Raw genomic sequence first — 11563 nt, forward strand, 5'->3', positions numbered from 1 at the left:
ACTCCCGTTACTTCCATGCAGTTAAGCCCCAACTTTGGTAAACAAGGCTTGTGTGCGCAATACTACATATAAATATACATATATATTGTATCTTTTACGTAATATGTCATATTTGCTCTCTGAGATTAGCAAGCCTCGTGGTCATTATCAGAAGTGCATCGAGTGCAAGGGCATAAATTCGGACATGCCATCTTGATCCTGCAGATATGATTCATGATTCGCGAATCAACGTTTCAAGCAAAATATATTTTACTAAGTGTATAGGAGGCTGACAGCAAATATTAATCAACAATTACTACGTTACCTGCACAATATTTTATACTCTTCAACTATAGTCGCAGGCGCTTACGTGTTTATACTTGACTTTCATCAACTTGAATCCGTCATCGTTTACGTGATTGAGCATTACCGATTATGACCGGTTCACAAGACGTGACTTGGTGCGCACAAAGTTATGACGGTCATTTAAGTTTTGGTTAATAGTGCAAGTTACGAAAATTAGTTCAAAGAGATCATAGCACGTAACTCGATGCACATTAACATAGTGCATATTAACCTATTTTTATCAGCAGTAAATTTTTGGATTACTTTTCTCTTCCTCAGCACAGTGAAATGTAAACTGTGCGCTTTTGTATTATTCAAACTTCCACAAGTTTTAAACACAATGGAACTTCAAATTTCGATTAGTATTTATATAGTGCAACGCTGCTGATCAGGACTTCAATTGACTATAAAGCATAAGATAAAAAATTTGTAAAAATATACCTACCCACAGACCTACTTTTATTTTCAGTTGAAACCTGTCGATTGGCCGAGATCAATTGCGCGTTGCGGATCTTTATAAAATGAGCTACGCACCTCGAAACAGCACTCGCGACGCGACGGTCCGTTGCGTTTGTCACGTATATACAAGACTCAAGTCTAAATCCTACCGAGTTCCGATTACCAATGCGAAGGGACAACTTGTAATCCAGGGCCTTGCAGGCGGGCTTCTTATCAGCAGGTTACAGAGTGATGGGTGCATTTACTACTCGAGAAGCGGTGTCCTCTGCATCCAACCCCTAACTGGAGCCGATTGAGATTTGCTTATCAAACTAGCACACACCGGCTACTTATTTGTAAACTTTATTGCTGGTAAATTCCCCGTTAATGTTAACCGTGACTGTTTACGACGCCCCGTAACCGGTAGAAAGGGACAAGAGAGTTCCGTAGCGACGGGAGCTTATCGTGATTTTATCGCCAGTCATCCGGTCTCCGCGGTTTGCGGTCTATTTCGCTGTGTGATAAGTAGCGGCTAATGCGAATCAGTGACGGTGGAACGAGACGAACGAGCGGACGTCGAGAGCGATTTTCTGTTTTCGAACAGCTGAATATTTTACGACTATTAACATGTTGCTCAGGTTTTCGCCCTAATTTGCTTTACTCAAATTACACGAATATTATAGTCGACGTGTACCGTTAGGTGCAACGTTTTCCTGTGTTCGATACCAAGCCGCAGGGTAAACCTTTGCTCAACGTTTAATCATACTGGAATTCCACTGTAACTGATTTTCCCCAGAGCGTTGCTGTTTGAAAATTTATCCTATTATTAATTTTCATTACACTTGTGTGATTAAAAATTATTGGCTTTCACGGGCGGTAGGCAGTCTGTGTAAACGTGCGGATAAAATTATTAAAATTGCAGCGCTGCAATGATCACTTTGCATTTCAATAAAACACGTAAACGTATACAGCGAAATTTACGCAGCGTTTATCGCATAGCTGTGTCGAATGAATGGGTCTAGTGTAGGTACACAGGATGTGGAATACACAGATAACTATCGTAGGGTCTGCCGCTGTTTACTACCACTTATACGTGTCCAACGACGAATACGCAGCAGCGCTAAATCTGAATTTAACCTTTTTCATGGACGTATAATATAAACGTATGAATAAACGAATTACTTACGGCACTATTCAAACTAGATATATTCGATCTAGTTACCAATGAACACACAACTGATCCTTTTTAAATACATAATCGAGAGTGTAATTAACGCAGGTATAATATTCGCACACCAAAACGTTTCACAATCGAATGAATTAACTACATATTCGTAAAGCATTAGCTGGTCTTTGTATAATCCAGAATCAAAAGAGAAAAGACGAGCGTAAGAAAAATTTCTTCACAGTGTAGATGAACTTGTTATTTAAAAAAATTTGTCTGCCTATGGGTAACTGCAGATATAAACCGAGAAGGAATTATGGTTGGCACCACAAGCTAACTGTATGTGTACTTATCTCGAGTGCTATCGAACAGAGGCATCTCCAAGTGTAAATCAAAACTTGATAAGGCGTAATTAAAGCTCCTGGCAGCTCTCGTCATTACTTTCAACCGCATATTCGCGAGCGTGCATACAGACATACAGGTATATTACATATATAATATATTATGTTCACCTACGCACGCGTCTATAAACATGTGAGAACTGCGTGCAATGCGCTACGCTTCGTGGAGGCGATTTAACGCAGGACGCAATGCGTATCCTGTAACTCCGTATATTGCGCTAGACTGTTATTACACCGTGGCTAATTGCTATACCGACCATCTTCTTTTCGTCCATTATTATACTCGCTGGGAATTGTTCGAGTATTATTCGATTTTTTGACAGAAGCATTTTCGTTTCTCACATGTATGCGGATCAAGATTTTATTATTTGCAATTCTGAGACGTCTCGACCACTGCTGCTGCGAATTTAACTTGAAATTTATGAAAACTGGTTTCAACGCTGGGTGCACTAGTCAACTTTCCAGTTTTTAGGTAAAACCGTTCGATGCAGCAGGCTAATTCTGCTAATTGCCGATCACGGAGGAAAGAACGATATTTCCTCCGTGCTGCAGTATTCGACAGAATCAGAAATCGCGGCAAAATGGGTGGTGAAAATATCACGGGTGTCACACCCATGCTGTAGAAGGAAAATTTATTGAATTTTTATCCTAAATTTTTACAAGAACGTCGCGATTAGCGTGCTACTAAAAAAACGCCGTGATTTCTAGTTTCCATAACAGTGTTTGCTCCAGGTGTTACGAACACCTGATAAAAACCGGAAAAATCAGGTGCAGAATACGTGGGTGTAGATAATTGGCAAATTTGGTTCCACAATTTCCACAAAATCAGCACCTTTTACAAATTTACAAGTTTTAATTACTCAAAGGTAATATGTTCTCACCACACGTAATGCATGCCGAACGGATGTTCAGCTTACGACCCGTCTAAGGAGATCCTGTGCTTAAATAATGCATATTACACCGTACTGATAATATTGGCGTATTAATAAATCAACAACGCTGCGCAGATTCCAAGGCTCCTTTAACACGAGTGCTTGAACAGAACCGTGTGATTAACCAGCAAGAGCGAACACATATCGGTGGTCTGGCCGTTTTCATTCCACGAACTGGTTCGCCGGTCCCTGCAGTTGCTCTGTTTAGTGTCGCTGAAAGAATTTTAATTGCGTATTTATCACGCAAAGCACCGAGATCAATCAAGCGACCAGCAGTGTGTTATTAAACACTTTAGCCGTCATCAGTGGTCGCGATTCAACCTCGGGGTGAAAACTTTCAGTTTCATAAGACGGCGTGGCCTTCCTTACCCCTTATAGATCAACTTCGCAATTATCGGTATTACCGCAGATGCCTACTCTATCGACCCACGATAAGTCGTACATGCTGTCTCCGTCGATTTATAACTCCTCGGCATCTACAACAGATACGTCAGTTAAAGTTTGTTTAACGAATCGAGTAAAAGTTGATTAATCAGGCTATCTGACAACGTTTATTGAGCATTTTCACAGAACCCAAGAGGCGACAAGTTTTTACTCCATTTATAAATCAGAATTACCGCAACGACTCTTCAGATTCTTGGGTCTCGACATTCTCTCACTCTTGATTCGAAAAATTCCACCGACTATTGTCAAAGCATGATAACAGAAAATTACACATCATTCAGCGCCCATTCTAGGTGCGGTGTAGCACAGATAACAATAAGCAAACTATGTGCAACACATTCGCAGTAAATGCAGCTAATGCGTCACAAGGGCTGGCTAGGGCGACGTCGACGTGTTTACTGCGTTATTAACACACACGGGTATGCATCACGATATACATACCTATTCATATATCGTGGTGTGGAAATACCAGAGCTCTGGAAATCCCAGAGGATCATTATCTGCAACGTATAGGGGCAGATGTGCGTAAAACTTTTAACGACTGGAGATTCCCGATACGAGATTTGTCTTGCAAATCTATGCAGCCGAACCGGTTCTCGTTAATGTTTATCCTTCAATTGAGGCCGAGGATCGTAAGTTGGATCTGTCTGCTTTAAATGCATGCGTTACGATTTGTAATTACGCACATCCGGCATTGTACATGTACCGAGTAAGTCTGGCGATGACTTTCACTGTCACGTGTTTGTAATATTACCTTTTGCCGCTTGAACTACGTTTATTTTAAGCTAATCACGATGCAGTGGCGATACGGATTTCGATCAGTTCCGAACCGTGAATTAAAGAATGTCCCTGAAATGCCTTCGTAACCGAGCCAAGTTTACGATGACTCGGAAGAACGAAGTGATTTCAAGTCATTACTCTTCCGTTTTAACGTTGCTCAATTTTTATCGGCAAATTATAGGGGATTCACCCTCTACAATTTTTTTCGAATCAAGAATATTCGGATTTCTACGTGCGATACTTGGCTTATAAACAGCGAAGTATGACGACTGACATTTTATTTTTCACCGTGATAACCGGTAACTAGTATTTTTGCCGGCTTGTGCTGTCCTCCAAATTTAATGACACCTTCTATATACGTCGAATAAGAATCTGAAACGAGTGTTTGTTTCAATTCGTGGTTTGCTATTATTACGAGCTAGTTTCCCACGAGAGTAATTAGCTATAGTATGTCAAATAGAATTTCCAAATTACTCCATCGGGTCAGAATACGTAATAAAAAGAAATCTTTGGTTTCTAGGTAGTCTACGCCATCAGCGATTATAATTCCCGTTAAATGAACTCATGAACGGTAATGATTTAGCAGAAATTAATCTGGGCCGATGTTGTTTTAAATTTTGCATCTAATGAGCTAATTAATTAGTGGCTTTCATACGTCGACATTTCGTATTTCGCAGTTCAGGACAGCCAGGGAAGATGACGCGACGCTTGCTTTTCAATCTTCGGAAACCGAGTACAGTAATATGTGTATATATACACTCACATATACGCATATACCGCGGCTATATGTATAACTAACCAATGACCATGGGTCTGAGACCGACGGAATACATTATCTGAGTCGGAGTTTTTTTTGATGGCAGATACGAGCCAGTCGCCAGTCACCGCCTGAAGTCAGTTTTGCCTGCGACATAGTTCGTCGCGCTTCTGTGGATAGAAATTATTCCGGACTTGAAACGTGTTGGCTTCTCATATGAATACTGATCAAGATCGCGTTAGTTTATCGAATAATTAACCATGACGCTGGTCACGTCTTTGGTGGCTCTTTTCTCCTTTGCTCTTGCAACTACAACATCAGCGGACAATGTTATATTTGATAAGCCAAAATTTCCTGCCGCCAATCCGTATGACTTAGAGAGTGCTTTCCAGAGTCGAATCAATAACCTTCAGAGATACCCGCTAGGTGAGTTCAATTTTTTCCTTTATAACCACTCGACGAAACCTGAAACGACTGAAATTTAACGTTCAACAACACATTTGTAATAATGTCTCGTGTTTCTTTTCACTGAATGTAAAAATGTTGTAGCAAATGATAGTTAATAGACGTAAATGTACAGATATCTCGCACCATGTAAGCTATAAATTATGCTTGAAAAACACGCTTGACAAAATGACGCAGAGTTTCGAGTACACATAATTTTTTTACCTTTGCCAATATTAAGGGGACTAGGAAGGCTTAAAAAACATTTTTAGGAAAATTATTTATGATAAATTTTATCTGTTAGTTGGAATTCTTTAAACCACTGTTGGAACAAACCGGCTTCACAGTCTACATGATTCCGTCGGTTGGAAAAAATCGAAAAGATTCTTATAAAGCAACTTTTTCCTTACAGTCTGACATTCTGAAAGTGAAGAACTGTTTTCATGAAAATTTTTAGTCCTTTATGGTTCATATTAGAAGCATTAAATAAAATATCAAAAATCTGGCTCGTCAGACTATAACGAAAATATCACTGCGAAAGAATCTGTTTGAATTTTACAGACCCGTATATCGACCTACACTGACGAAACACGCAGATCGTTAAGCGGCATTTTTGCTACAGTAGCCTGTACAATTCCAATTAACACATACGATTTATCATAAATTCCTTGTCTTATTTTTGACAATATGCCTACTCCGTACATACAGCCGTACAAATATTCATATATTTGGAAGTATGTACCCCCTTAAAATCTCCGAGATATGATTTTTTGTTGTTGACTTATTCTATTAGTACAATCGATCACGAAAATGGGGTAAAAATTTAATTTGCATTTACGAACAATTAACAGGAATGGTGATGAGCGCGTAACATTTATTATTCATAAGAAAAATATTCATAATTGAGGCTGTTCGGACACTAGAGGAATGTAAAGATGAGAAGCTAAGTTTTTGTTATATTATTAATCGCTAATAAATAGTTATAAAATAATTTTTTGAGAAAGGTCTGACGTGTAGTTTTCATATAATTAATTATGGAAACTTGGATATTTAAAATGTGGTCAATAGGGAATCTTGTGTAAAACGCACATTTTTGATACAATTCAACCACAAGTGGTAAAGATAAAAATACAAACACTTTAATTTATATTAATCAACTATCGTAGGTTACACAAATATTATAAAAAACGTTTTCTGACGCGTAGTTTTGTAAATATTTTAATCTAAATGATCGAAAATTTCAGAATATCAGTCAGACATACTTCAATGGCATATCTGAACTTCTGAGAGTGTGGCAACGTTGGATAAAAAAACGTGCCAACTTTTAAATTCAATCATTTGATCATGTTTTTTTTTCATGCTCTCACTTACATTTTTCGTCCATTTTATAATTTTTTTCTTTGCAAATAGTCCGTTGTGTCGAAATTGAGTATTGTAATTACTCGTTTTTTAACTTCAGAAATGAACTTCAATTGAACACTAGTAACAACAACATACATATTTTAGGTCTTCCCACAAATTTTAAGTTCAATCTACTCAGGCAAATCCCAGAAATGAAATGCCGTTCGGAATCTCTAAAAATTTGCATACGGATACTTGGAATCGTGACAAAAAAGCAGCAATACGCGATTCGAGCGCTTGTATTCAAAGCCCCATGTTTTAATCATGAATATTTTTTTTTGCGATTACCACTGACTTTCATCAACAGAAATGTGATGAGTAATTTTAAAATAAGAATAATTGTTTACATTTTATTAATTGATCATAAACGCCATTCGAATTCCTACACCATTTCTAGTTGTCAAAGCTTTTTTATTATTAAACCCCTTAATCTACGAAATGGGTTGAGATTGCTGCGGGGATTCGTGTACGGTCTGGTACGGATATGTAATATTGCATGATATTGCAGAAACAGTCTCGTATCTATTCATTTTTATTGGTTTGGATATTTCGGTTATCAAATACACTGATTCCAAACACGTCAGTTCAAGGTTCCTAGTAGGAAAAAGTTTCAAACGGAATGTGGCGTGAAGATGTGCCGACGATAGTTTCGGCGACACTTCATTTTTTAATAGTCAGTATTTTAAAGTTATCCAGACTCGTATCAGGTCATTATTTCAGTCAGACCCATTTAACCTATCAATTTTCCAGTGAGAGCACACTTAAATACCGAAAAACTTCTCATTCCTATTTCAGCTGTGGAAGCTGTCTTGAGCGTGGCACTTAAGCTTCAAGCAATTGACGACCGTAGCGGGAAGCAACAAAATTTTCTCGTGTCTCCGTTAGCTGTGGCTGGAGCATTAGGCCAGCTGATGCTTGGAGCTAGAGGTGATCTAAAAAAACAAATTGCAATCCTCCTCACTCTTCACGATAGCACGCAGAATAAGTGAGTATTTTTTATTTCAGTACAGATTTATCGATTTGTTTCGACGTTTATCCTTAATCAGCGACCAAATTTGGTGGATCAAGCTCACAATCTGTTCTTTTTATCTATCTATCCCTCCGTTTATATATTTATACTTTCATGCTCGATATCTATATATATGCAGAGATTTTTTTTTTAATTACTGCATTTTGCTTTAACGTCGTGTTTTTCTAACGAACAAAATTTTCTACTACGTGTAACCAGCGGAATTTGAACAATTTCTTGTTTCTATCTTATATTCTTTATCGTATGTTTACTCCAATTATTATTATTTTCTACATTATGTTTATGGATAGTGTTGCTTTTTGATTGTTCAGCACTACGAATAAGTCTGCGGCTGCTGTTGTACAACGTATAGGAAATCCTGGGGATCCAAGTTTAGCTAACGGAAGTGTCGCTGTGGATGTGAGTAAATAGTTATTACTGTTCGTTTATTTGATATTAATCCACAATCCTTTAGATAAAACGTATCTAAGAACAAGTTAAATCAAGCAATGGTTTCCAGTCTATCAAACGAAATTGATGTGATGTAGGTACTGTTGACAGAAATTTATTGGTGTAATAAAATCGCCATGCAGACTTTTTACCACCAGATCCAATTTCGGCGGATAATTTTAATCGGCGCTGATTTATGGTCTACAAATACCACAATAATGAGTGTCGTAAAAAAGACTGCCTCATGCCGCCGGTTTCCTGTCCATAATGATTTAACAAGATACTCAAGTTTTGTTTACTGTCACAGTAGCGCGATATCAATTTCGTTGGTTTTCCCTAAACGACATGAGGGAAGAACCTGTTTAGAGTCTCTTGCGTCACTCGTACGTGATGTAACTACATCTCATGCGTTCTTCGTGCACTGAATTTCCTCATGTTTTCGTACTTTTAGTCTCGAGTGGGGTTTTCAGTCAGCGCCAATAACGCCTGGTCTTACGAACCTCAAGTGTTAAAACAGCGCCAATTTGCTACAAGGAATCAGGATGGTTTACCTGGTCTGGAATTGCATCGCCAACTGGGCAGCTTGATCCATGAGCTTTCAACCGCTCTTCCCCCACCTGGGGTTGTCCCATCGTTGACCAACCGGTCCTACTTGCATACTAGCAGTGCATTTTTCGTCGCCGACAACATGAATCTGAATGATGTTTTCGCTCGTGGCATCGGAGATTTTTACCACTCGAAAGTTATGCCACTTGATTTCAGGTACGTCGCAGAAATTAACTATTGGTATTTATGATGTGGTATAAGATTGGCAATGATCTTAAGGAAGGTGAATTTTCAATGACAAATCTGGCAGAGGATTATAATTGTCCACTTTTGCAGTAATTACTTGATGTTATCATAGGAATGATCCTGTCGGTGCTCAGAAAACAGTCAACGAATGGGGATCGCTGCAAACCGGAGGTTTCGTTGATCGCTTTCTAGCACTTCCGCCCCCAATGGACACAGCGGTAATTCAAGCTGTAACCGTTCACTTCCGCGGTGCCTGGGAAACGCCTTTCATACGCGGCGGAACGATTCCCGGATTCTTCAAGGTAACAAGGTTATCTCGACCGATATCGAAGCATGCCACTCGCGTATGCCTTTGAAAGCGATACTGAATTCTAAGTTATTGTCATACAGACGTCAGAGAACACCACAGTCCCTGTGAACATGATGAGGGGTACATTCGAGGAGACGATCTACGTCGAAGACAATACTTTGGGTCTTCGCATGATGGTGCTGCCTTACTCCAAATACGAATGCGCCATGTACGTGATCCTCCCAACCGAGTCGAACCCCCTGAAGTACAACGTCAGTCACCTGATCACTCAACTGACGAGCAAAAACTTGGTGGACTTTATTGCAATGGTAAGTATTTCAAATTTCACTAGCAAGGTGCTATCTCGAATTCGGTTGATCGACGTATGTTTCATTATCAGGGAAAAAAACGGACCGTGAACGTTATGTTCCCCAAGCTCTCTCTGACTGCATCACTGAACTTGGCATCAGCCTTGGAGGAGCATGCTGCCTTTCTGAACAAAGAGAAGGCTGAAGCCCAAGCGGCAAAGGAAGGAAACTTAAACCCTCCGTCACCTACTACGAATCAAACCACAACTTCTGGGGTGAATATTGGTGTTAACTCTCGAATTAACACGAATGCATCAGTGAATCCGATACCCGATGATGTGCAACGAGTCGTACCGTTGGAAGAATCGCAGCCTGCGTCAACATCAGAATCGAGTCCAGTTCCTGCAAGTGAGGGCACTGAGGAAATTCGCATAACGTCAAGAAGTGGAGAAGCTTCCTCGGATCCCAACGCGTCCAAAATACCCTTACCCAAGGCTCCGTTGATCCTCGCCGGGGCGGCGGAAGACTCCAGGTTCCGGATATCGGAGATTATTCAACAGATAGCACTTGAGGTCAACGAGGCCGGAACGGAAGCAGCCGCCATTGTTGGAACGACGATAAACTACAGCGGTGGCGTGAAGAATTTCAAAGTGAACAGACCTTTCCTGTTCTTCGTTCGCCACGAGGAAACCCACGCAATTCTATTCTGGGGAACCATCGTCGATCCTACCGCGTGATCAATATATTCGCCAATTTTATACCTCGATTAATTTTTATCTACATATTCATTCTGCGGCTCTATCATTTAGAAGAACCGGTTTTGCAGATCAATAATTGCTATCTAGCAGTTAATATACTGCTGTTTAGTATCAGTTTCTTTACATTCATCTCCACGAACGTGACTATAGTTACCCGTGATAGTGGTAACGATGTATAAAGCCGATCTATGACACATTCAAGAACAAAATGATAAACTGGATACGTAATCTCTTTATTTGTCTCGTTTTTACCGAAAATCGGCAACCTTTGTGAGAACGTAGGGCTGTACGTATAGGTTATTCGATTCACTTGCACCCTATCGATGTCGGCGCGACTTTTTGTTGCGTGCTGCTGCATAGTCAAGGCTAGTGAACCGTAAAATGCAAAGCAATTGACCAACGGTGTGCACTATACCTTGGGTATCAATGTATACAGATATAGCGAGCCGTGTATCGGTTAGACACAGACGTTTAAGTGCAGGTCGAGGCGTGGAGGAAGACCTGAGGCAATCTGGCAATATAACAATCGGGCCAGCGTGGCCGACGCAATTTCCTCCGTGAATGCGTCCCACTGGAACCATCGGATCCGTATCTATTTTATAGATAAGCCTATTTCATTCGCGCCTCATTCTTGCGCTAGGTGAGGCAATTCGTCGAAGAATCAACGATTGCAAAATTTGGCGGGTCCCGTAGCTGCTCCGCACTATTTTCTCATAAAAAATGTACCGAAATACTGCACAGTTTTCCCTTACTCTTTGCTTTTTGTGTTGCTGCTCACTAAGCTTCACGGTTTCTTTACTGGAAGTTTGTTTTTAGTACTTAATTTGCACAACGTGTTTTTACAGAACAGTTATGCAAGTTATTAAACCGC

General features: G+C 39.9%; 1 protein-coding gene across 1 annotated transcript; it reads left to right on the top strand.

The window, feature by feature from the left end:
• Positions 1–5366: 5366 nt before the first annotated feature.
• On the top strand, positions 5367–11532 carry LOC124408924 (serpin B12-like). The gene is made up of 7 exons (XM_046886236.1): positions 5367–5667; positions 7882–8071; positions 8428–8515; positions 8997–9307; positions 9450–9639; positions 9728–9955; positions 10027–11532. Exons 1-7 carry the CDS (start codon positions 5502–5504, stop codon positions 10669–10671), a joined length of 1818 nt encoding a protein of 605 aa, XP_046742192.1. The 5' UTR covers positions 5367–5501; the 3' UTR covers positions 10672–11532.
• Positions 11533–11563: the final 31 nt, after the last annotated feature.

The sequence above is a fragment of the Diprion similis genome, chromosome 8 (assembly GCF_021155765.1).
Source record: "Diprion similis isolate iyDipSimi1 chromosome 8, iyDipSimi1.1, whole genome shotgun sequence".
Lineage (NCBI taxonomy): Eukaryota > Metazoa > Arthropoda > Insecta > Hymenoptera > Diprionidae > Diprion > Diprion similis.